The 27,789-nt window shown below is 41.0% G+C and overlaps 1 protein-coding gene and 1 long non-coding RNA gene across 2 annotated transcripts in view; one reads left to right on the top strand and one right to left on the bottom strand.

The window, feature by feature from the left end:
• Nucleotides 1-2,353: 2,353 nt before the first annotated feature.
• Nucleotides 2,354-12,093, bottom strand: LOC135550713 (uncharacterized). Its single transcript, XR_010457135.1, has 3 exons — nt 11,720-12,093; nt 3,865-3,963; nt 2,354-3,719 (listed from the first exon to the last, which is right to left on the bottom strand). It is a non-coding gene; the product is annotated as an uncharacterized LOC135550713 (long non-coding RNA).
• The window catches only part of LOC135550712 (flotillin-2a-like), a 35,006-nt gene continuing 17,037 nt past the window's right edge, over nt 9,821-27,789 (top strand). Inside the window, exons 1-2 of the mRNA XM_064981763.1 lie at nt 9,821-10,211; nt 22,680-22,761. Coding sequence (XP_064837835.1) covers nt 10,163-10,211; nt 22,680-22,761 — 131 coding nt within the window. The 5' untranslated portion in view covers nt 9,821-10,162. The remainder of the gene's footprint in view (nt 10,212-22,679; nt 22,762-27,789) is intronic.

The raw sequence follows: 27,789 nt of genomic DNA, 5'->3' as shown, positions 1-27,789 counted from the left end.
ACCAAGTGTATTTCCCCACTCCATAAATCAACCATATGACATAGGCCTAGATTCAATCAGATCAATTGTTAAGCGGCAATTGCCGACATGTGCATAGCTGATGTTTTGGCGGTGTTGGAGTTGTCAAAATCGGTGAGCAGCTGCTCTTTATCATTTTTTAAAATTATTATAATTTTTTAATTTTACCTCATTTTTTCTCCCCAATTTCGTAGTATCCAATCATTTAGTAGCTACTATCTTGTCTCATCACTACAACTCCCATATGGGCTCGGGGGAGACGAAGGTTGAAAGTCGTGCGTCCTCCGATAGACAACCCAACCAAGCCGCACTGCTTCTTAAAACCTCTTGATACTACCCATCCCGGGTCCGGGAGCGTTGTCATCAAGTGACACTAATTAGCATAACGCAACGGACATAAATATTACTAGAAAATATTCCTATTCATGAAATCACAAGTGAAATATATTGAAACACAGCTTAGCCTTTTGTTAATCACCCTGTCATCTCATATTTTGAAAATATGCTTTACGGCCAAAGCAAGACAAGCATTTGTGTAAGTTTACTGATAGCCTAGCATAGCATTATGCCTAGCTAGCAGCAAGCAACCTGGTCACGATAAATCGTTTACCTTTGATGAGCTTCGGATGTTTTCACTCACAAGACTCCCAGTTAGATAGCAAATGTTCGGCGAAATAGCTCCGTTTGTTCTTCACGTTTGGCTGAGAAATCGACAGGAAATTGTGGTCACGACATATATATATTCCAAATTAGCTCCATCATATCAACAGAAACATGGCAAACGTTGTTTATAATCAAACCACAAGGTGTTTTTCAAATATCTATTCGATAATATATCAACTGGGACTGGTGGCTTCTTAGTAGGATAGAGAGAAACAATGGCCGCATTTGTCCTTTACGCACAAAACACTCTGAGAGACTTCAGCTGACCACTGACACAATGTTGACGTTCAGGGTCATTTTTCAAAATAAAAAACCATGTATTGAAACTATGTATTGTGACACTAGACACATTAGGGAAGCCATAGAAAGGGGAATCTGGTTGATATCCCTTTCACTGCTCAATAGGGACGCATAGGAACGCAGAGGTTTCTAAATAAAAGTCACTTCCTGATTGGATTTTTCTCAGGCTTTCGCCTGCAATATCAGTTCTGTTATACTCACAGACAATATCTTTACAGTTTTGGAAACTTTAGTGTGTTTTCGATCCAAAGCTGTCAATTATATGCATATTCTAGCATCTTGTCCTGACAAAATAGCTTGTTTACTTTGGGGACGTTATTTTTCCAAAAATGAAAATAGTGCCCCCTAGATTCTTAACACAGCGCCATTCAACCCGGAAGCCAGCTGCACCAATGTGTCAGAGGAAACACTGTGTACCTGGCAACCTTGGTTAGCGCGCACTGTGCCCAGCCCGCCACAGGAGTCGCTGGTGCGTGATGAGACAAGGATTTCCCTTCCGGCCTAACCCGGACGACGCTAGGCCAATTGTGCGTCGCCCCACGGACCTCCCAGGCACGGCCGGTTACGACCGAGCCTGGGCACGAACCCAGTAAAACATAAGTTTTGCAGATGTCAGCTAAAGCGTATTTGATTGAATAAGGCCCTTAAATTGTTTTGCACCATAGAGATAGATAGAGGACTCATCTTTGTATCTGTACCATTATGGCATCTGTGACAGCACGGGCCACGCCACTGATGCTTAGAAATTTTCTTCTTCACGATTGGCTGATCCCTCCTGATGACCCGGTTGGACATGACTCCAACAGGGTCACCAGGAGGAGTCAGCCAATGAAGTTAGAAGTCCCACCCATTTGACTACATTAAAATGGAGGAAGCCCTCAATGGCGCTGCCCATACTAATATGACCTTTTGGCTGCAAGAGGCCTTTGTCATTCTTTATGTTTTGACTTTGGATCCATTTGGAGGGAGGACCATAAAGAAAACACTGGCATCTTGTCTCGAGGAAGTTACTAACTCATGAGTGCACATGTATACTTTCCCCCAAGTGTGTACTTGTCTGATACAGTAGATATTTCTCAATAAAATGAAATAAGAATTGTCAAAGGTGGCCCCTGTTTTGTGTGCCATCATTTGTTTTCGTCATGTGTTTTCTTCTTATTGATGACACTTTACTGTCAAATTCTATCCAAATAGACCTACACTCGTAGAGCTATTCTGTTCATTGAACAAATATCAACTAGATGGCATAATCTCGGACAGGTTTATAAACGAAACTCCTCTGAATATGTTTTTCTAAGGAACCTCTGTCGTGGCGTTTGTGACACCACCTACTGGTGATTGTAAAAATCTGGCACACACTTTAGACTTGGAGTCAGTTGGCTTTTTTATTTTTGCTTTACACAACATGACAGGAGTTGTACAGTATTTATCCTACTCCAATGACAATATCCTGATTATTTTGAGGTTTTATAATACTTGACATAATTATGCCTGATTAAATTTCCTTTCAAACATTTTCCTTTAGTATTTTTTTAATATACAGTATATCAAATAAATGTTGATATACTGTCATTTACAATCATTTTACAACGGTAACTTATCATTTATGAGTCACGGAACGTAACCCTTTGTCAGATTGCAATGGATATTTTACATAATAATCATATGTAGCCTAACAACCAGTTCTAAGATCATTGACTTAGATTATCCATGGCAACATGTGGCATATTGTTTTTAAACGTGACATAATACCAAAGCTCAGACAGTGCAACATATGGACATGTTAGTTAAGGTCTATCCGTCATGTTTACCACTACCCACTCCTCATCATATTCCATTCTGACGACTCAAAACAGAGGTAGGTAAGCTTCTTGAATATAAAATATCAATTCTGTGTATTTGTTTTCACATTATTGACTATAATAGTGTTTTAAAAAAGGTCTTGACATTCACTTGGAGAACAAGCCACGTCCCCATTGATGAATCTGTAATACTGTATAAATCTCAATACAGTATTGAGATGTACTATTGGTGTATAAACCACACCAATAGTGGTCAGTTCTTGAGGCCACAGACAGTCCACAGTTTGGTTTCCAGTCCCAATGTGAATCAAGCTCAACATACAGAGTGAACCCTCACCTGGCTCTCCAAGCCTATCATAGTCCCTACCTCACAGGCACAGAGGCCATCAGTAGGGAGAGTCAGTATCAGAGGTTTGTCTGAATGTGAGGCTTCTCTGGTAGAGGAGCAAAGCAGCTGATGACTGCTATGTTTGGGTATGTCTCTTCCCATCTCCAGGTAGTATGGTACTTTTGACTTCTCATTCTCCGGTGAATAGGGGGTGATTAACTTTACTAATCTCTCGGGGGAGGAAGACAAAACTTTAATAAAACATGGCAAAAAGGACATAAAAATGGAATTCTGTCCAACACCTTAGCTTAGCCATTACACCAGAACCTCTTGAGGAGGCTGCAAGGTGTTGTAGTAAAGTTGCAATAATGCTATAGGTAGGTAGATGAATAGAGAGAGAGAGATAGATACTGACAGATGAGTATATAGTAATTCAGTATCTCATTGATTAAGCCAGGCAGAACCCACAGTGTGAGAAGAGCTCTGAGGGGGATCCAGATGATGGACACCGTGGCGATGACCCAGCCAATCCCCTGAGCCCATTGGGGATACGCGTAGTCCTCATAGCTGGCTGGTTTAAACTGGATGATTGTGAACACCAGGATCCCCTGTTGCACAAGAGGAGAGAGAGGGATGATGAAATACATTTATCAGTTGCATTCAATGTATTCCTACTCTCAAACCTCGATGTGCCCATGTCATGGGGTTGTATTTGTAGACACTATAATTTTGTTGAGGTGAATGATGACTCACAGTGATCAGAAGAGGAGCCAAACATCCAGCACATTCTAAATAAGATATTAGTCTTACTTCTTGTCGTCTCCAGTAAGGTTGCCGAAAGCCGCTTCACACCTGTCAGAGAGAAAATAATGGGAAGAAATAGAGCATAACGTTATCCTTCCTGTAACGACACACACACACACACTAACTGGTCTCACCATAAAGCCCACAGATGGCCAGCCCCTTAAAAAAGATCATGAATCGTAAAAATAAAAGGATGAAACATCCTTTTTTTCAGGGGGTGGATCAGCTTTAATATTGTGGATAGATTGTTGCTTCATCAATGTAACTGTGCATCATTTCCAATCCCGTGTGTGTGTGTGTGTGTGTAATATATATACTACCATTCAAAGGTTTAGGATCACTTAAAAATGTCCTTGTTTTTGAAAGAAAAGCACATTTTTGTCCATTAAAATAACATCAAATTGATTAGAAATACAGTGTAGACATTGTTAATGTTGTAAATGACTATTGTTGTCAGGATTTGGCCAGGGTTGTTCCGGTTGTTGGTCACTAGATGCCCCCATTGTGCTTTTTGTCCTTATGTTTTTCCCTTGTTCCCCATTATTATTTGCACCTGTGTCTCGTTTCCCCTGAGTGTATTTAAACCCTTAGTTTCCTGTGCTCTGTGTTTGTATTGTAGCTGGAAACGGCTGATTTTTAATGGAATATCTACATAGGTGTACAGAGGCCCATTATCAGCAACCATCACTCGTGTTCCAATGGCACGTTGTGTTAGCTAATCCAAATTTATCATTTAAAAGGCTAATTGATCATTAGAAAACTATTTTGCAATTCTGTTAGCACAGCTGGAAACTGTTGTTCTGATTACATAAGCAATAAAACGGGCCTTCTATAGACTAGTTGAGTATCTGGAGCATCACCATTTGTGGGTTCGATTACAGGCTCAAAATGGCCAGAAACAAAGAACTTCCTTCTGAAACTTGTCAGTCAATTTTTGTTCTCAGAAATGAAGGCTATTCCATGCAGGAAATTGCTATGAAACTGAAGATCTCATACAACGCTGTCTACTACTCCCTTCACAGAACTACTCCCTTCACAGAGGCCCCGGTGCACAACTGAGCAAGAGGACAAGTACATTAGTGATGAGTTGGAGAAACAGAGGCCTCACAAGTCCTCAACTGGCAGCTTCATTAAATAGTACCCGCAAAACACTAATCTCAACATCAACAGTGAAGAGGCGACTCCCGGATGCTGGCCCTCTAGGCAGAGTTGCAAAGAAAAAGCCATATCTCAGACTGGCCAATAAAAAGAAAAGATTAAGCTGGGCAAAAACCCAGACAATGGACAGAGGACCTCTGCCTAGAAGGCCAGCATCCCGGAGTCGCCTCTTCACTGTTGACGTGAAGGAAGGCCAGTTTTATTGCTTCTTTAATCAGAACAACCGTTTTCACCGTACACCTATGTAGATATTCCATACAAAATCTGCTGATTCCAGCTACAAGTCATTTACAACATTAACAATGTCTACGCTGCATTTCTGATCAATTTTATGTTATTTTAAATGGACAAAAACTGTGCTTTTCTTTCAAAAACAAAGATTTAAGTGACCCCAAACTTTGAACGGTAGTGTTTATACACACTTTCTGGAATATCCTTTCCTTTATTATTCCCCACAAACCCTTCCATCCCTATCCCCAATTGGAGTAAACTAATAAACAACAGCTTCTACATACTATACACATTTTACAGACACAATCTATTTTACAATAGTTATATTTTGTTTGTTTTTAGTCCTGGCCTTCCTCTATTTCTGATGTCCTTCCAATTTAATTTCTATTTGCCATATATTTGTAACTGTGCTATTTCTGTAATGATCGTCGTATGAAGAAGGAGAAGAGGACCAAAGTGCAACGTGGTACGTATCCATAATACTTTTAATCCAGAATGAATACACAAACAAAAAAACAATAAACGACCAGTTCTGACAGGTGCAACAAATACTAACCAGAAAATAACTACCCACAAATCATAGTGGGAAAACAGGCTACCTAAGTATGGTTCTCAATCAGAGACAACAATCGACAGCTGCTTCTGATTGGAAACCATACCAGGCCAAACACAGAAATACACAACCTAGAACAAAAACATAGAGTGCCCACCCCAACTCACGCCCCGACCAAACTAAAACAGAGGCATAAAAAAGGAACTTAAGGTCAGGTTGTGACAATTTCACAGAAGTTCTGAACCTATATACATTTTACTTAGAGTTAGCAATCTAGTTAGTTCATTTGTTTTGATTTTCCACTTCCTCATGTGTTGAAAACCAAATGAATAATCCTATGATATTAGTTAGTGCACATAAAGATGTACAGTGCCTCCAGAAAGTATTAATACCCAATGTTCCCTCAATTTTTTTCCGGTACAGAGTGTAAACTTCAACATTGTGAAAATTCTGTGGAACTTCAAGCCCGTATTTACTGTGAACACTGAGGCTGTATCCGCTTTCAGTTACAGTTTCAGTGGTCAAGTAGGATACGGTGGCTATGTGATCCTAATGTAGGCCTACCAGAGTGGCCTACCATTAAAAACAATGGCCAATGTGTGGTGTTGAATGTAGGCCTACATTTCATGAGAATTTTGGAGAGAAAAAAATACAGGGCTTGATATTAACCTGTTTATCCACTTTGTGTGTTGTTTGCTGCAAGATACCACTTTACAAAATAAAATGCATTATTCCCATACCATTATTACAAAGAATCAGACAAATTATGCTACCCTCTGTCTATTGGCTACTTAGCTTATTCAAGACAGTCTCAAAATACAAAAACTGCCTCTTTAAGTCAAAAAAAAGATCTTTACCAGACTTGCTTTTCAAAGACGTCAAGAAATGTACACATTTTGTGCTCTGTAGGAAACAATCACTCTCCCATTCCTGACTACAAGTGCATGTCAGAGAAAAAAACAAGCCATGAGGTTGAAGGAATTGTCCATAGAGTTTCGAGACAGGATTGTGTCGAGGCACAGATCTGGGGAAGGGTACATTTTTTTTTGTCAGCATTGAAGCTCCCCAAGAACACAGTGGCCTCCATCATTCTTAAATGGAAACAGTTTAAAATGGAAACAACCAAGACTCATCCAAGAGCTGGCCACCTGGCCAAACTGAGCAATCTGGGGAGAAGGGCTTTGGTCAGGGAGGTGACCAAGAACCCGATGGTCACTCTAACAAAGCTCCAGAGTTCCACTGTGGACATGGGAGAGCCTTCCAGAAGAACAACCATCTCTGCAGCACTCCACCAATCAAGCCTTTATGGTAGAGTGGCCAGACGGAAGCCACTCCTCAGCAAAATGCATATGATAGCCCGCTTGGAATTTGCCAAAAGCCACCTATAGAACTCCCAGACCATGAGAAACAACATTCCCTGGTCTGATGAAACCATGATTGACTCTTTGGCCTGAATCCCAAGCGTCACATTTGGAGGAAACCTGGCACCATCCCTACGGTGAAGCATGGAGGTGGCAGCATCATGCTGTGGGGAGGTTTTTTCAGTGGCAGGGACTGGGAGACTAGTCAGGGTCGAGAGAATGTTGAACGGAGCAAAGTACAGAGAGATCCTTGATGAAAAACTTCTCCAGAGCGCTCAGGACATCAGACCTGGGCGAAGGTTCACCTTCAAACAGGACAACAACGCTAAGCACACAGCCAAGACAACACAGGAATGTCTTCGTGACAAGTCTCTGAATGTCTTTGAGTTGCCCAGCCAGAAGTCGGACTTGAACCCAATCTAACATCTCTGGAGAGACCTGAAAATAGTTGTGCAGCGACGCTCCCCATCCAACCTGACAGAGCTTGAGAGGATCTGCAGAGAAGAATGGGAGACTCCCCAAATACGCATACAGGTGTGCCAAGCTTGTAGCATCAAACCCAAGAAGAATCAAGGCTGTAATCACTGCCAAAGGTCCTTCAACAAAGTACTGAGTAAAGGGTCTGAATATTTATGTAAATGTGATATTTCCGTTTTTTATTTTTAATACATTTACAAACATTTCTAAAAACCTGTTTTTGCTTTGTCATTATGGGGTATTGTGTGTAGATTGATGGGGGGGGGGCAATATAATCCATTTTAGAATAATGCTGTAACGTAACAAAATGTGTAAAAAGTAAAGCGGTCTGAATACTTTCCAAATGCACTGTATATAGGGGTGTGCCTTTCCAAATCACTTCCAATTCTTTGAATTTATCACAGGTAGACTCCAATCAAGTTGTAGAAAAATCGAGGATGGTCAATGGAAACAAGATGCACCTGAGCTCAATTTTGAGTCTGGGTCTGAATTTCCCTCTCTTCGCGTCCTATCCTCGTAACCTTTCAAAAGGAAGCCAGAGAGGACAGAGGAGAGAGGACGCAGGAGTTGACGGAATCTAATTGAGAAAAGGCTATGGACTGTTCTCCATGCTCCCAACAGGAATGCGGTACCGGTTTATCAAGGCTCAGACCAACATACTCCAAAACAGCTTCTATCCCCCGGTCATAAGACTGGTAGATGGCTAACAACTACTGCTTTCTCTCGCCCACAGACTATCCACTCTGACTCTATGGCCATCCACGGACTCTATGGCCATTAGACTTTTACTCAAGTGGTATTTTACTGGGTGACTTTCAACAACCTCTCCCCCATTCAGACACACACACCTTCACTGTCACTCTTACTCACACGTACAGTGCCTTGAAAAAAAGTATTCATCCCCCTTTCCGTTTTTCCTATTTTGTTGCATTCCAGATGACTACCTCATGAAGCTGATTGAGAGAATGCCAAGAGTGTACAACGCTGTCATCAAGGCAAAGGATGGCTATTTGAAGATTCTCAAATATAAAATATACTTTGATTTGTATAACACGTTTTTGGTTACTACATGATTCTATATGTGTTATTTCATAGTTTTGATGGTCTCACTATTATTCTACAATGTAGAAAATAGTCAACATTAACAAAAACCCTTGAATGAGTAGGTGTTCTAAAACTTTTGACCGGTAGTGTACAGTGCCTTGCAAAAGTATTCATCTCCCTTGGTGTTTTTTCTATTTTGTTGCATTACAACCAGTCATTTAAATTGAAAAAAATTACTTGTTCCAATAAATTATTTTTAAAAAAATTAAAAAGTATTCACCTTCTTTGCTATGAAGGCCCTAAATAAGATCTGGTGCAGCCAATTTCCTTCAGAAGTCACATAATTAGTTAAATAAAGTCCACCTGTGTGCAATTTAAGTGTCGCATGGTCTGTCACATGATCTCAGTATATATACACCTGTTCTGAAAGGTCCCAGAGTCTGCAACACCACTAAGCAATGGGCACCACCAAGCAAGTGGCACCATGAAAACCAAGGAGCTCTCCAAACAAGTCAGGGACAAAGTTGTGAAGAAGTACAGATCAGGGTTGGGTTATTAAAAAATATCAGAAACTTTGAACATCCCATGGAACACCATTCAATCCATTTTTCAAAACTGGAAAGAATATGGCCCCACAACAAACCTGTCAAGAGAGGGCCGCCGACCAAAACTCACAGACCAGGCAAGGAGGGCATTAATCATAGAGGCAATAAAGAGACCAAAGATAACCCTGAAGGAGCTGCAAAGCTCCACAGCGGAGATTGGAGTCCATAGGACCCCTTTAAGCCAATCACTCCACAGAGCTGGTATGGGAGTGGCCAGAATAAAAGCCATTGCTTAAAGAAAAAAAATAAGAAAACATGTTTGGTGTTCGCCAAAATACATATGGGAGACTCCACAAAAATATGGAAGAAGGTACTCAGATGAGACTAAAATTGGTTCAGCCTGAGGTGCGTGTCCTCAGCCCGGTACCACCACTTCCGGCACCACGCACCAGGCCTACAGTGCGCCTCGGCTCTGCCCACCTCCTTGCTTGTTCTGCTCACTATGACTCATTTGATTCCATTTGAAACGACAGGCTGTGGTCTCTCTTGGTTTAATTATACAAATATTTGGATTTTCATTCTGCAACGCACTGGGAGATGTCATATCAGTAGATGGCAGCATAGAGACCCTGAGGGATGACTGCTGTGTGAGATGACGTCGCAGCTAGACCCTCTTGTATTGAGGTCTGCCGAGGTGAAATCTCCATTTTATGAAATCCTGGGGGACCTCTTTTCTCGTAATGATAGGGGCGTGGCGGTGAACGGGTTCGAAGACGAGAGAAATCGGTCTATTACGTCGGGTTTTTATTACCGGTTGTGTTGCAACAGATTTGTAGGCGACATACACACTTGGTTTGGGATCCGTGTTTTTAAATAACATGGGTAATTGCCACACAGTTGGACCAAATGAGGCCCTTGTGGTTTCAGGTACGTAACGTTAAATTACATTCATCTTCAACTTTGGGAATTCTAATTTAACGTTAGTTAACTACTTTTACCTCTTATTTACACCATGCCAAGGACATTGCAGCGTTATTCACAATGGATAACCTCATTTTGCCATTAGCTACGAATTCAGATGCTGCTCTGGCTTTCAATCGTTGGCTATATTTTATTTTGGCTTCCAGCTAACGTTTTTTGTGATGATTTCAATATGCCACACTTCTCCTAACCACCATATGATTGTAAACAACACAACGTTACATCGCATGTATGCTGATATGAATAAGGGATCGTGTGATTTTCTAGTTTGGGAAATAGGAACGTTGTGATTATGAATGACAGTCTCCGAGTCGCGAGGGAAGGGAGTATGAGAGTGGGTGGATGCATATTACCGTATGTCAGGCCCAAAAATTAATAAAAATTTCAGGCCAGATTGCATAATACAGATGAAATTATATGAAATGTGGCCAAGGTATGTTATAGCGTCAGTGATTGCAACTAATGGAGTATTACCCATGAAATACCTATAAATACAACTCTAAACGTATTATAACTAACATAGGATATAAAAAACAAGGACATATTTATCAGTTATTAATAGGTTGTAATAACTGTTGGAAAGATATAGCTAGTCTATCATATACTGTAGCCTTCTATTTGCTGAGTGACAGTATGGGAGAGAGGTTGCAGTGACATGTGAAACCTGAACAAGCCAATGGAATTTGTGGAAGTAGGCCTAATATGCTCAAGGCTATCTCATCTGTATGAGTTGAGTTAGAGACATTACAGATGTAGCGTTAGGTATTTTAAGGTCTGGAAACTAGAGCTGTGTATTGCCAGGGACCTCACAATAGGATATTATCACGATACTTAGGTGCTGATACTTGTATCACGATTCTCACATTCTATATGTATTGCTATTCGATACTGTGATTTTATTGCGATTCAATGTTTCAAACATATTACCCACCATATGTCTTCTGCAGAGGGACAAGAGAGAGCCATGAAAAAACAACTTTTGATTTCGATCAGTCATGGAAATAAAAGTGCTGAAAACAAATTGGCACCCTTTAAAAAAAAAGAAGATAGAGAACAAGCTATGAAGGAAAAATACTGGGGTTTTGGTGTAGATACAGGCAACTACCGCAAACATAATATTGAGAAATTATCAAAACGATAAGAAATTATGAATTCAAAAATTATATCCTGATTATGTAACCTTATCGACCCCCCCCCCCCTCTCAGTCTTTACAGACCCTGATCTGTAGCAGCATGACTGGATAACGGCAATTAAATGGAAGCCATGTTGCTACATTTTGTTGTGTGTATGCCTAGAAAGATTACAATGCCATTTCCATTAGGCTATTTCAAGTATAGGCCTCAATTTGCTATTCAATAGTAACTAGGCTGTGTTTGGTGTAACCCAGTAAAGCTTAAGTCTTATTACAAGTAGCCAGGAAGAGCTATTGGATATAAGAGCAATGTCAACTTACCAACATTACGACCAGGAATACGACTTTCCCGAAGTGGATCCTCTGTTTGGACCAACACCCAGGACAATGGATCGGATCCTAGTAGGCTTCCCAAAACAACGGCGCCTCAGAAGGGGCAAATGGAGCGGTCTTCTGGTCAGGCTCTGTAGACCGGCACATCGCTCACGAGTATACTACTCGCCAATGTCCAGTCTCTTGACAACAAGGTAGATGAAATTCGAGCAAAGGTTGCCTTTCAGAGAGACGTCAGAGATTGTAACATTCTGTTTCACGGAAACATGGCTCACTCGGGATACGTGGGCCACCCGAATTCTTCACGCATTGCGCCGACATAAACAAACATCTCTCTGGTAAGAAGAAGGGCGGGGGTGTATGCCTTATGATTAACGAGTCGTGGTGTGATCATAACAACATACAGGAACACAAGTCCTTTTGTTCACCTGACCTAGAATTCCTTATGATCAAATGCTGACCGCATTATCTACCAAGAGAATTCTCTTAGATTATAATCAGCCGTGATTATAATCTAATCACGGCAGACACCTCGACGGCCCTGGAAGAACTTCATTGGACTCTATGTAAACTGGAAACCACATCCTGGGGCTGCATTTATTGTAGCTGGGGATTTTAACAAAGCTAATCTGAAAACAAGGCTCCCTAAATTTTATCAGTATATCGAATGCGCGACCCGGGCTGACAGCATTCTGGATCATTGCTACTCTAACTTCTACGACGCATACAAAGCCCTCCCTCTCCCTCCTTTCGGCAAATCTGACCACGACTCAATTTTGTTGCTCCCAGCCTATAGACGCTCAAAACTGAAAGCGTGAATCACTGCATTTAACCACTGCTTTTTTTTCATGTTAAGAAACATGACCAAATACAAACAGTGTAGCTATTCCCTCCGCAAGGCAAACAAACAAGCTAAGCGTCAGTATAGAGAAAGTAGAGTCGCAATTCAACGGCTCAGACACGAGACATATGTGGCAGGGTCTACAGTCAATCCCGGATTACAAAAAGAAAACCAGCCCCGTCGCGGACACCGATGTCTTGCTCGCAGACAAACTAAACAACTTCTTTGCTGGCTTTGAGGACAATACAGTGCCATTGACACGGCCCGCTACCAGAACCTGCGGGCTCTCCTTCACCGCAGCCAATATGAGTAAAACATTTAAACGTGTTAAACCTCGCCCTAGCCGCATCCTCAGAGCATGAGCAGATCAGCTGGCTGCTGTGTTTAATCCCTATCACAATCGGCTGGTCCCACATGCTTCAAGAGGGCCACCATTGTTCCTGTTCCCAAGAAAACAACCTGGAATTAAAATTGATTTTTTTGGGGGGGTTGTATCATTTCAGTTACACAACATGCCTACCACTTTGAAGATGCAAAATATTTTTGGTGAAACAAATGAGAAATAAGACAAAAAAATGAAAACTTGAGCGTGCATAACTATTCACCCCCCACCACCACCCCCTCTACTTTGTAGAGACACCTTTTGCAGCAGTTACAGCTGTAAATCTCTTGGGATATGTCTAAGCTTGGCACATCTAGCAAAAATGTTTAAAAATAATAATTAAATGTAATCATGTTTGAACTTTAAGGAAACGTTCTGTTCAAGTAATGAAATAGCAATAAATTATGAATTTGCTCCATCTGAAATGCAGCTATGGATTCTGAACAATGAAGGAAATGGCCAAATAATTCCATAGATATGAGCGCTGTCCTATTAGTTTATTCATATTTTTAAAAAAATACCTCATATCATAGCCTTTGAAGCTGACAACCAGGGTTGGAAATTCGATTTTGTCATTGGCGGGTATATATATTGGGTATATATATTGGCGGGTATATATTTATATATATTTGTCATTGGCGGGAATGTATATTTCACCAGCCACGTGGCGGGTGGTCACACAGAGTATTTGGGAACAGTTTTGTTTTTATCCGAAGCCCACATGTAGAAGTTGATCGAATTGACAAGAAAGGCTACTAAGTATGACTTTGTACTTCGTGTTTCTTGGCCAGTTACATCGTTTTGTTCACATGCTATGTTTTTCAATGTTAGTTTGAGTTTGCTGCAACTGTCTGCTGCTCGGAGGAGGTTGCAGTCAGAGATTTTTCTCATCACAGGCAATAGAGTTACCACGGTAATGGCCCGTCCCTTAAAGGGCCAGCTGAACATTTTTGTCTCACCTAATCATTGTGCTTCATTGAGCATGGATCACTCCCAAACATGTTTATTAATGAACTTTTAGCCATTGTTCTTCTAGATTTGTTTGTGTGCTTCTACATTTATTCTTAAAACATTATGTACTCCTTGTAAAAAATTAGTAGAGCCCAGCTCTATCACTCAGCATTTTGTGGCAGGGCAGGAACTTTGTTGATTCTTGATGTTCAGTTATAGAACTGTTTATCTGTTTTTATTATTGGATCTAAATTATTTATTTTAACATACATTGGTTAAAAGATGCAGGTAACAAAAATGAAATTACACAATATACCCCATTACTTCTTACTAGTAATACATTTCTTGTTTTTTAAACAAAGCATGTTCATTAGTTATTTTGTTGTGAGTTTTTGAATAATTATGGAGAAAAAAAATGTCAGTGGCTGGTAGATTTTTTTCAATCTACTGTACCTGCCACAATGGCTGGCGGACCAAAAAGTACATTTCCCACCCTGTCGACAACTAGTACCAGTAAGACCCATTGATAACTGCCAAATGTTACCACAATTGTGTTTTCCAAATCTTTATTTCTGTTTTGAGTGTGAGCTAACTTTCCTGTACTAGAAATGTCACCAACACCATCAATTGTGGTTTGTTGGTGGTGTAGCCTTCTGTATGTGGAGCAACTGTTGAAGTGAAAGTGTCAGGGGATGTTTTTAGAGACAATATTTTAGTTTGTGGTCTACAGGAGGCTTGTTGTGACAGACAAGTGTTTACACATAAGGCCTAAAACTAAGGCTGTGACAGTCATGGAATTTTGGGTGACGGTTGTTGGCCAGCCGGTTGCAAGCGTGGTGAAACTGAGAAGACGTTGTCCGTCCTTTTGAGTTTTGAAACTCAGGTTAGGATATGTCAGTTATCCCGTGAGAGCTTTTGTGCCAAACCCACTAAGGTGTTTCAGATGCCAAGCTTATGGTCGTGTTGTGAAGGAGGGAGATTCTGAGATGTGAGAAGTGTGCAGGAGGGCATGGCACAAAGGAATTTGTAGTATCGGTGGAAAAAACTGTGTCAATTGTGGGGGTGCCAATATTGCTGGGGATCAGAAGTGCCCGGTGCGAGAGACAGGTTGAGGTTGCCAGCGTCAGAGTAGAATAGAAGGTTTCATTTGCCGAGGCAGTGAAGGGAGTAGAGGATGATGAGTCAAGGGTAGGCCTAGGCCAGTACAGAGTGATACAAATTTGTGCTTCAGTAAGGTTGGCTTCTTAGCATTCAGTGCCATGGTTATCACAGAAAATGGACGTTGTGGTGACAGCTGCAGAGAAGTACTTGGGTGTACAAGGTTTTACTGCAGAATATTTACAAGGTGTGTTGAACAAAAGAATCCTGTCCTCCGAGGCTGTCAGTTAGTGTAGTGGAATGGGTGGAAAAAGTAGTGGAATGGGATGTTTAAAAAAAATAGTAGAATATAGGTGTAGGGTTAGTTAATGGTACAATTGTATTTAGGTAGGACTTCCCAACTTTAAATCTTTGTCATACTTCTTCTTATTCTTCTTCACACAACACCTCTTATACCGTTTAAGCTAGAAACGACATTCAAACTTTATAACGTGTAAACCAGGGGTCTCCAACAGAAATCTTCTTCTACTTCTCTGCTATTCAAATCTGAAATTATAACAGAATCATCTGGTACCAATCAAACATTACAGCTGTTTAAGTAACAGCATCAACTTTTGACCACTTTCTGAAGTTAGACAAAAGGCTAGAGGGTATGACATTTTTGTCTACTTCTCTACTATTTAAATCTGGCAAGGAAACAAACATATCCACTATGGATCTAAGGATACAGGTATTTTAGTAACTGCATTAACACATTTTCCAAACTTTTTCCGAACAACTGCCGTTCTGACCAGTCTCCCAATAAGTCAGACTCCAGAGATTTGAGAATGGGACGGAGGTTCATCTTCCAGCAGGACAATGACCCTAAGCATACTGCTAAATCAACGCTTGAGTGGTTTAAGGGGAAACATTTAAATGTCTTGGAATGGCCTAGTCAAAGCCCAGACCTCAATCCAATTGAGAATCTGTGGTATGACTGAAAGATTGCTGTACATCAGCGGAACCCATCCAACTTGAAGGAGCTGGAGCAGTTTTGCCTTGAAGAATGGGCAAAAAATCCCAGTGGCTTGATATGCCAAGCTTATAGAGACATATCCCAAAAGACGTACACCTGTAATTGCTGTAAAAGGTGGCTCTTCAATGTATTGACTTTGGGGGGTGAATAGTTATGCATGCTCAAGTTTTCTGTTTTTTTGGTCTTATTTCTTGTTTGTTACACACACAAAAATATGTTGCATCTTCAAAGTGATAGGCATGTTGTGTAAATCAAATGGCACAACCCCCCCCCCCCCCCCCAATTTTTTTTTTTTTTTTTAAATTCCAGGTTGTAAGGCAACAAAACAGGAAAAATGGCAACGGGGTTGAATACTTTCAAAGCCACTGTAGATTGATTGCGGGAAAGAATTAAAACTATATATTGTCATTTTTTTTACTGTAACCATTTAAAATGTGCGTAAATGAACATGGGTTTGAATGAGAACCATATGAATACAGAGGTAGCAATTGAAAATGGTCCCTCTCCTTGGTCCATTAAGCCACAAGACCAACTTTAAAACATTCAGGCTATCAAATTCTTTAACCCTTGTATGAACTATAACTAAATACATTTGAGAGCATTTGCATAAAATAACCAACAGTAATTCTTGACCGTTCAAGCGAGATACAGCAAACCAATTTTCATATGTTCAGGCTATCCTAACTTTTCATCCACCTACTTTTTCAACTATAACCAGTCATCACATTACAACTGCAGACACTACCACTACTATAATGTTTTTCAAAACCATACATACAGTTGAAGTCAGAAGTTTACATACACTTAGGTTGGAGTAATTAACTCGTTTTTCAACCATTCCACACATTTCTTGTCAACAAACTATAGTTTTGGCAAGTCGGTTAGGACATCTACTTTGCAAGTCATTTTTCCAACAATTGTTTACAGACAGAGTCTTTCACTTATAACTCACTGCATCACAATTCCAGTGGGTCAGAAGTTTACATATACTAAGTTGACTATGCCTTTAAACAGCTTGGAAAATTCCTGAAAATTATGTAATGTCTTTAGAAGCTTCTGATAGGCTAATTGACATCATTTGAGTCAATTGAAGGGGTACATGTGGATGTATTTCGAGGCCTACCTTCAAACTCAGCGCCTCTTTGCTTGACATCATGGGAAAATCAAAATAAATCAGCCAAGACCTCAGAAAACAAATTGTAGACCTCCACAAGTCTGGTTCATCCTTGGGAGCAATTTTCAAATGCCTGAAGGTACCACATTCATCTGTACAAACAATAGTATGCAAGTATAAACACCATGGGACCACGCAGCCGTCATACCGCTCAGGAAGGAGACTCATTCTGTCACCTAGAGATGAACATACTTTGGTGGGAAAAGTGCAAATCAATCCCAGAACAACAGCAAAGGACCTTGTGAAGATGCTGGAGGAAACCGATACAAAAGTATCTATATCCACAGTAAAACAAGTCCTATATTGACATAACCTGAAAGGCCGCTCAGCAAGGACGAAGCCACTGCTCCAAAACCACCATAAAAGAGATTGTACTTTTTGGAGAAATGTCCTCTGGTCTGATAGAACTGTTTGGCCATAATGACCATCATTATGTTTGGAAGAAAAAGGGGGAGGCTTGCAAGCCCAAGAACACCATCCCAACCGTGAAGCATGGGGGTGGCAGCATAATGCTGTGGGGGTGCTTTGCTGCAGGAGGGACTGGTGCACTTCACAAAATGGATGGCATCATGAGGTAGGAGAATTATATGGATATATTGAAGCAAGATCTCAAGACCTCAGTCAGGAAGTTAAAGCTTGGTCGCAAAATGGTTCTTCCAAATGGACAATGACCCCAAGCATACTTCCAAAGTTGTGGCAAAATGGCTTAAGGACAACAAAGTCAAGGTATTGGAGTGGCCATCACAAAGCTCTGACCTCCAAACCTATAGAAAATTTGTGGGCAGAACTGAAAAAGTGTGTGCGAGCAAGGAGGCCTACAGAACTGACTCAGTTACACCAGCCCTGTCCGGAGGAATGGGCCAAAATTCACCCAAATTATTTTGGGAAGCTTGTGGAAGGCTACCTGAGACGTTTAACTAGGGTCAAACAATTTTAAGGCAATGCTACCAAATACTAATTGAGTGAATGTAAACTTCTGACTCACTGGAAATAATAAACTTTTGTTATTGACCAAATACTTATTTTCCACCATAATTTGCAAATAAATTAATAAAAAATCCTACAATGTGATTTTCTGGGAAAAAAATCTAATTTTGTCTTTCATAGTTGAAGTGTACCTATGATGAAAATTACAGGCCTCTCTCATCTTTTTAAGTGGGAAAACATGCACAATTGGTGGCTGACTAAATACTTTTTTGCCCCACTGTATAAAGCCAATGGTGGGGGGGGGTGTAAATAGTCCGGTGGCCATTTTATTAATTGTTCAGCAGTCTTATGGCTTGGGGATAGAAGCTGTTAAGGAGCCTTTTGGTCCTCGACATGGAGGTCCGGTACTGCTTGCAGTGCGGTAGCAGAGAAAACAGTCTACGACTTGGGTGACTGGAGTCTCTGACAATTTTATGGGCTTTCCTCTGACACGCCTATGATATAGGTCCTGGATGGCAGGAAGCTTGGCCCCAGTGATGTACTGGGCTGTTCGCACTACCCTCTGTAGCGCCTTAGTCAGATGCCATGCAGTTGCCATACCAGGCGGTGATGCAACGTGTCAGGATGCTCCCGATGGTGCAGCTGTAGAACTTTGGAGAATCTGGGGACCTATGCCAAATCTTTTCAGTCTCCTGAGGGGGAAAAGGTTTTGTCATGCCCTCTTCACGACTGCCTTGGTGTATTTGGACCATGATAGTTTGTTGCTGATGTGAACACCAAGGAACTTGAAACTCTCGACCCACTCCACTCCTGCCCCGTCAATGTTAATGGGGGCCTGTACGCCCTGCCTTCTCCTGTAGTCTACGATCAGCTCCTTTGTCTTGCTCACATTGAGGAAGAGGATGTGTTGTCCTCGCACCACATTGCCAGTTCTCTGACCTCCTCCCTGTAGGCAGTCTCATCGTTGTCGGTGATCAGGCCTACCACTGTTGTGTCGTCACCAAACTTAATGATGGTGTTGGAGTCGTGTTTGGCCACGCAGTCGTGGGTGAACAGGGAGTACAGGAGGGGACTAAGTACACACCCCTGACGGGCCCCAGTGTTGAGGATCAGCATGGCAGATGTGTTGTTGCCTACCCTTACCACCTTGGGGCGGCCTGTCAGGAAGTCCAGGATCCAGTTGCAGAGGGAGGTGTTTTGTTCCAGGGTCTTTAGCTTAGTGATGAGCTTCGTGGGCACTATGGTGTTGAACGCTGAGCTGTAGTTAATGAAAAGGAGGTAAAGGGCAGTGTGGAGTCCGATTGAGATTGCGTTATCTGTGGATCTGTTGGGGCAGTATGCGAATTGGAGTGGGTCTAGGGTATCAGGCAGGATGCTGTTGATGTTAGCCATGACCAGCCTTTGAAAGCACGTCATGGCTACTGACGTGAGTGCTGCGGGGCGGTAATCATTTAGCCAGGTTACCTTCGCTTCCTTTGGCACAGGGACTATGGTGGTCTGCTTGAAACATGTAGGTATTACAGACTCGGTCAGGTAGAGATTGAAAATGACAGTGAAGACACTTGCCAGTTGGTCAGTGCATGCTTTGAGTACACGTCCAGGTAATCTGTCTGGCCCCGCGGCTTTGTGAATGTTGACCTGTTTAAAGGTCTTGCTCACATCGGCTACCGAGAGCGTTATCACACAGTCATCCAGAACAGCTGGTGCTCTCGTGCATGCTTCAGTGTTGTTTGCCTCGAAGCGACCATAAAAGGCATTTAGCTCGTCTGGTAGGCTCACGTCATTGGGCAGCTCACATTTGGGTTTCCCTTTGTAGTCCTTAATAATTTTCGAGCCCTGCCACATCCGACGAGCATCAGAGCCAGTGTAGTAGGATTCAATCTTAATCCTGTTTTGACACTTTGCTTGTTTAATGGTTTGTCTGAGGGGATAGCTGGATTTCTTGTAAGTGTCTGGATTAGTGTCCCGCTCCTTGAAATCGGCAGCTCAAGCCTTTAGCTCGATGCGGATGTTGCCTGTAATCAATGGTTTCTGGTTTTGAAATGTACATGCGGTCACCTGCACTTATTGATGAAGCCAATGAGCCATTGTTTTGTTCACAACCTAGGTTGCTTTTCAATGTTTGAGTTTGCTTCCACTGCTAGCAAAAAGAGACATCATTGGCCTCAATTAGTGAGATTCTAAAAGGCACACAAAACTACTGGAGTGGCCCTGTTACTAACGTAACCTTAAAAGGGGCAGCTGAAAATGTTTGGTTAAAAGACTCGGGTCACAGAGTATTAAATTCAATCGACCAATATATACCACATTGCTTATTATTAATAATACATTTATTCTTTTAGAAACATTAATAAGCAAAATCGTCAATTTTTTTCTGTGTTTTTAAGTGTATTTATGGCAAGAAAATATTTTAGCTGGAAAAAAATCTGGGTAGCTGCTTGATTTTTTTAAAAATTAGTGGCTTATTTACAAAAAAGTAAATCTTAGGCCCTGCATGCATCAGTCTGAGGGCAGGGAGCAGTGGTGAGGCTGCATCTCACTCGACTCACCGTCCCTCCACTCTCCCTCCCTACGCTGAGAAAATGTTTCTGCCTCATGCACCAATTCATGTTGTTACTCATATGACCAGAGAAAGTGACATTTTCCTTGATTTAAAAAAAGACACAAACCACTAATAATAGCAACGCAAGCTTATCGGAACATTTGCAATACTCATTCATTACAGCTGCAGTGGCTAACAAATGTGTTGACAGTGCTGAATAACAACTTAAACATGAACTTACTCATAAAAACAGCAGCTATTTGCTGTATTCGTTGAGTCTCTCTCTAGTCATAATCTCACAGTATCAACTTTTCTGTGCATTCAAGGCTTCCTTTTACGGTCTATGGCTTGAGGAGACAAGCATGGTGCAAACACGGTGATCTTAGCTATCTAATTGATTTGCTCTCTTGGCCTGCCAAGTAGGAGGAATTATACCTTCAGACACACAAAATGACTACTAAATCAAGTGCACCTACCGCCAACAGGCTTTATCGTTGTTTTTTAACAGAAATGCTTCGTGATCAACTAGGAATTCCTTAACGATAGACCAGTCGTGACCACTGCTTTAAATAGTCAAGTTAAACTTTCAAACTTTTACCATTATCACAAAAATACTTTTAAAGAGTTAAAGCAAGTCCCATCAGTTTTTCTTCATGGAAAATGGCCATCTATTTATTTTCTATCCTCCTTTTTATTTTTGTGTCACAAAAGGTAGTGTGATCAACCACACGCTCCCCGCACAGTAGATTGTTGACACGCACAAACAAAATGTGCAAACTCCATGATACCGAAGAAGAAGGAGGAAGTAAAAGCAGGAAGTGTACCCGTCAATATGTGGTGTGATTTGTTGACTCAATTCAACTGACATTACAAAAAATACATTCCATTGCATTGTGAGTGTACCCTGAGTTTACCAGTCAAATTCCCAGTGTTAGAGGCTCTAAGCCTGAGGCGAGTTCAACAAGGCTTCTGTTTGCAATGAACATGTTGCCAGAGAAACCATTTCAGTTGAACGATTTGAATGAACATTCCAAAATGTTACGGTGAAATATCAAACAGCTACTTTTTGTAAGGATTACTGTGGCTTTTTTAGTGACAGTATGCAAACTGAAAATGAGAAAATATGTTAGAAAGCTTTTAGCGTCATACCCAATGTCACGCCCTGACCTTAGTTATCTCTGTTTTCTTTATATTTTGGTTTAGGTCAGGGCGTGACTAGGGTGGGTACACTAGTTTTTGTATTGTCTAGGGTTTTTTGTATGTTTCGGGGTTTTGTAGGCCTACCAAAGAAGAGCCAATCAGAGGCAGCTGTTTATCGTTGTCTCTGATTGGGGATCATATTTAGGTAGCCATTTCCCTTTGTTGTTTGTGGGATCTTGTCTATGTGTAGTTGCCTGTCAGCACTTGTTTGTATAGTTTCACATTTCGTTTTGTTATTTTGTTCAGTGTTTTCATTCTTTAAATAAATAAGAATGTACGCATACTATGCTGCGCCTTGGTCCGATCCTTATAACGAACATAACAGCCAAGAAGACTCGAGGCTGTAATCGCTGCCAAAGGTGCACAAAAGTACAGAGTAAAAGGTCTGAATACTTGTGTAATGTGATATTTATGTTTTTTACTTGTAATGGATTTTCAAACATTTCAATAAACCTGTTTTTGCATTGTCATTATGGGGTATTGTGCGTAGATTGATGAGGGGGAAAAACAATTTAATCAATTTTAGAATAAGGCTGTAATGTAACAAAATTTGGAAAAAGTCAAGGGGTCTGAATACTTTCTGAATGCACTTACATAGACAGGTACCTGCTGCTCTCTGGGACCTCAGCGCTTCAAACTGTGGTCTGATACCATTGTACTGGTTTAATAGTGTAATACTCTAATGTTGATGATACTGTCAGTGGTGCAATGACACTGATTGTCATTCCATAGAAATAGAATACAGTACTATTTCTATGGTGTTACCAGTGATAGAGTGGTTACAATGTGATGCTCATGTTGCCTGTGCTGGCTCTTAGGTGGTTGCTGTGGCTCCGATGAGAAGACCTACGTGGTGGGAGGCTGGTCCTGGGCCTGGTGGCTCATCTCAGACATCCAGAGGTAAGAACATGGTGTAACCCATTCAGAGGATTTAAGTACAGTTTGGGGATTTATACAATCACTGCCCTAACATCCCAAACTTACCTCCAAAACAAACCATTCAGGCCTACTGTTGGATGGCAGACAGATTTGTCTGTTTTTATATTTTTTTAAATCAAAATCTGTTTTCACACCATATTTAAAACTGTACCCACTCACCCTCACATTTACACCACACATTTAAACAACTTTACAATCTACATTAAATATTAGGCCTAGTCTCTTTACCCACACAAAGGAAATAAGCAGTTTGTTATTGTTATGTGGTTTGCAGTGAGAGTGCAGTGCAGTCAGTTGCTCTCAAACACAACCTTGCTGTCAGAAACCCCTGTAAACACGACAGCACAGAATTGAAGTGGAAAAACAAACACACTGAGAGAGGTTAGGGTCAGGTGAAGTTCAATCTCACTGAATTATATTATCCTGTTAGAGACAGATAAAATACAGTTGGCCTATGTTTAAAATAAAACAAATCAACATTAGCTTACACAGCACATATGATAGTTGTGAAATCAAATTTAAAAGATAATAGTTTTTAGATCTCTGAACACAACAGATCCTGTTCCAATTTATTTCATGCATTTTCCCTTAACTATTAAGTATTGTGTTTGTTTGTTACTTATTGTCTCTTTGTTTCTGCAATGCTAATCTGCCTTGCCTTGCCTGGTGTTCAACCCACCATGTCTCTCTCAGCCCTGCTGTGTCTTGGGGATGATGTCTTAACCATAGCGATTCTATTAAATTACTAGAGGGGCTATGTCATAAACCCTCAGTTTCAGAATGGGGTGAAAGTGGCAACCATATCCGTCAGGGAGAAATCCAAATCCAGTCTAATTGGAATGAATTGCAGTAGAGGCATAATCCTTATTTTACTTATGCAGGAAAATAAAAGTAAGGCATGTGATGTATCACAAATTGTGTAATGGAATTATAGTCAACCTAAAATATTGTCATATGATTATAAATACAGGTTTTAGCCTCTAAAATATATTTAAACAGACCATAAATGTCTCAGATTTTGTGATATTGGAAAGCTGTGAGTGCTATTATATGATACAGTATCAATACCGTTGCATTTACAACTTGTCTAAGTCCTATCATCGTGTATGGCTGTGGATTGAGATATTGTGTAAAATAATGAATGTGAAGAATTTATCTGCACTGTATGTGTGCATTGTTTGAATGGAATGTCGGTGTATTGGCAGTTAATTTCACACATTTATGAAATCATTCCTCTAAAAGTGGTTGGCTAGCTAACACACATACAGTGCAGATAAATTCTTCACATTCATTGTTTTACACAATATCTTATGACAGCACTGGAAAACCAGGGTTTGACCAACTCCCTGACCAACATGGCTGACCTTTGCAAGGTTCATGTCCAGTCTAGTATTCTAATTCCTCATTCTATGTTCCTAACTAGCTATGTATACAGTGCCTTCGGAAAAGTATTCAGACCACTTGACTTTTTCCACATTTTGTTACATTTCAGCCTTATTCTACAATGGATTAAATAAATACAAATCCTCAGCAATCTGCACACAATAACCCATAATAACAAAACAAAAACCGTTAAAAAAAAATCTTAACAAATGTATTAAAAATACAAAACAGAAATACCTTATTTACATACGTATTTAGACCCTTTGCTATGAGACTCAAAATTGAGCTCAGGTGTATCCTGTTTCCATTGATCATCCTTGAGATGTTTTACAACTTGGAGTCCACATGTGGTATATTAAATTGATTGGACACGATTTGGAAAGGGACACACCTGTCTATATAAGGTCCCACAGTTGGCAGTGCATTTCAGAGCAAAAACCAAGCCATGAGGTCGAAGGAACTCCGAGACAGGATTGTGTCAAGGCACAGATGTACCAAAAAATGTCTGCAGCATTGGTCTCCAAGAACACAGGGGTCTTCAGCATTCTTAAATGGAATAAGTTTGGAACCACCAAGTGTCTTCCTAGAGCTGGCTGCCCGCCCGGCCAAACTGAGCAGTCGGGGGAGAAGGGGTTGTAATCACTGCCAAAGGTTCTTCAACAAAGTACTGAGTAAAGGGTCTGAATACTTATGTAAATGTGATATTTCTGTTTTTTTTTATATATATATATATATATATATATATAAATTTGCACAAAAAAAGTGCTTTATCCTTATGGGGTATTGTGTGTAGATTGATGAGAGATAAAACAATTTAATACATTTTTAAATAAGGCTGTAACCTAACAAAATGTGGCAAGTCAAGGGGTCTGAACACTTTCCGAATGCACTGTATATATAGAGAGTTAGGTCAGGTTTTAGAATGGCTGCCATGTTAGCGCCCATATAGAAGTTTATTCTTGAAATGTTGCTGATGTAACAATACGAGAGCGCCTCCGACAGTTCCCTTTGAAATTACCCGCTGTAAACAAGCAAAACAGAGCAGCGAATTTAACAGGCGTTTTTATTGATTAGACTTCGGGATCATGTGTATCCAAATCTTGACTATGTTTTAGTGTCAACAAATTGCATATCCGCTTTCACTGGACATCTTCACAGGTTTAGAAAACTATCAGCAATAAACAGCACAACGCGGATATAATAATCAACACTGGTAGGGACGAGTAGCAGGTACAGGGAGTGAACATTTAATGAAATACGGTCATGAAACAGGACAGGACAGCATCTGGACATGAACGCATAACAACATAAATACTGACACCGGGAACAAACGGGGGAGCAGACAGTTATAGACAGGGCAATCAACAAAGGGAAGGAGTCCAGGTGAACGCTGCTACGCGTAATGATGTTGACAGGTGTGCATAATGAAGGGCAGCCTGGCGCCCTCGAACGTTAGAGTGGGAGAGCGGGAATAGGCGTGACAGCGGAAGCTTTAATTATTACTTATCAACAACTATTGAGGAGAAAGTGGTGCTCCCGGAACGCTCAACCACATTGGCCTAACCTTCTATATATTCAAAAAATAATTAACATTAATTTCACTAAGCAAGTTACAAATTCTTATTTACAATGATGGCCTACACCATCCAAACCCGGACAACGCTGGGCCAAATATGCACCGCCCAATGGGACTCCCAATCACGGCTGGTTGTGATACACCCTGGATTCGAACCAGGGTGTCTGTAGTGACGACGCCTCTAGCACTGAGATGCAGTGCCTTTGACCGCTGCGCTACTCAGGAGCCCCTATATATATATTTAGTGTACAAAACATTAGGAACATGACATAGACAGGTGAATCCAGGTGAAAGATATGATCCCGTATTGATGCAAGACAAAATATTTAAGTGCCTTTGAACGGGCAATGGTAGTAGGTGCCAGGCACACTGGTTTGAGTGTGTTAAGAATTGCAAAGCTGCTGTTTTGTACACTCTGTGTATATGGCTCTGGCTCATACTATAAAGACAAGTTATTTTATCTAGTAGTTGCTAGGACACCTGCCAATAGGGCTCTAAATATAGTTAAGTAGAGGCATGGGATGGCTCAAGTGTTTGTTGCCATCCCATATATGCTCATATGCATATAGTATGCATAGCTCTCTCAAGTGTGTGAAAGAGCAGTGGAGAAATGTTGGTGTGAATGTTCACATTTGTATTGTGACTCAGTTAATTGTTTTGTTGACAATACTTGTTAACCGAGCCTCAGCTAAGCAGTAGAGATTGTCATTAGGGTCTTGCAGTGTGTAGAGGCATTCTTGAGTAATCGCTAGTGCCTTTAGTGCCTTAAACTCAGATGTAGGTTAAGAATGCTGCTGTGTGACTGCTACGCTGACCAATCCAATCCTTCCCCGTGACTTCTGCCGTTTGTCCTAGTTGTTGCTGTCCGTTGTGTTGTGAAGAGAACTGACTGGCTGTGCTGTGTTTGTGCTTGTAATGTAAACACCAGCATATTAGATCATTGATAGACTGGAGACATTTTGGTTCCATCTGAAGCTATCTGCCTCAGCCTCTGGTGGTTAGGCTACACAATGGTTCCTTTTTGCTGTAGAGCAGGGTGACCCAACTGGCAGCCCACGGGCCGAATTCGGCCCGCAGGTGATTTTATTTGGCCCGCCCAAATTTTTATATATAGTTCTAATTATTGCATTTTCTTATTTTATTGTTGGACATAAAAGACTAAAAACACGAGGAAATCACCTCCAAGTAATTTTAATTGTGGAAATCTGTTCCAAAGTATTCCCACGCATAATAGACAGATTATTGTGATTGTATACAAATGTAAGCGAGGTTTGAAATGATTGTTTTTGTCAAATATTATATCTGTTTGGGCTTCTTGTGATCAATTTGCAGTCTACAAATGATTTGTAATTATGTTCCGGCACCCTGACCATCTGCATAAGAAGAAATCGGCCAGTGGCTGAATCTCGTTGATGATCCCTGCTGTAGAATCTAGTCTATGGTAGGCTATGGCGTAGGCCTCCTAAAGTGTCTTCTCTCACCCCTGACCCTCCGTTACTGACACCCCTAACAGCTGTTATAAGTGTACTATATTCACTGCCCTGCCTCTCCTATTCCTACTATCCTACCGCCTGCCTGCCCGCCTAGGATGTCTCTGGAGATAATGACCATCCTCTGTCGCTGTGAGAATATCGAAACCTTGGAGGGTGTCCCCCTGGATGTGACAGGGGTGGCTCAGGTAATGCTTCAGATAGCCTTGAAAAGACCACAAAGGCACGAAAGACAACAGACAGTCAGGCAGTGACTGGTGCACTGGTCAAGAACAAAACAAACGTCAGAGGCAAACAAACGGTTGGACTAACTGGCCCACTACTGTGTATCTTTGTTTTTCCATCTTCATGTCACATTGTTCTCTCCCTCTGCAGTGGAAGGGAGAGAGAGTCAGCTGGCTGTCATTAAACTGTTCTATGGGCTTTGCTACACAGATAACGTCTGTTTGTTAACTCACTCCTATGGGCTTTGGCAACAGGGTCCCCATAATGAATGCCCTGAGAAAGGGATGCAAAGAAGGGTCCCACCGTTGCTAGCTA

This window comes from Oncorhynchus masou, chromosome 12 (genome assembly GCF_036934945.1).
Source record: "Oncorhynchus masou masou isolate Uvic2021 chromosome 12, UVic_Omas_1.1, whole genome shotgun sequence".
NCBI classification, from domain to species: domain Eukaryota; kingdom Metazoa; phylum Chordata; class Actinopteri; order Salmoniformes; family Salmonidae; genus Oncorhynchus; species Oncorhynchus masou.
Note: the sequence above shows the minus strand (reverse complement) of the source record. Positions and strands in the feature narration are given on the sequence as shown.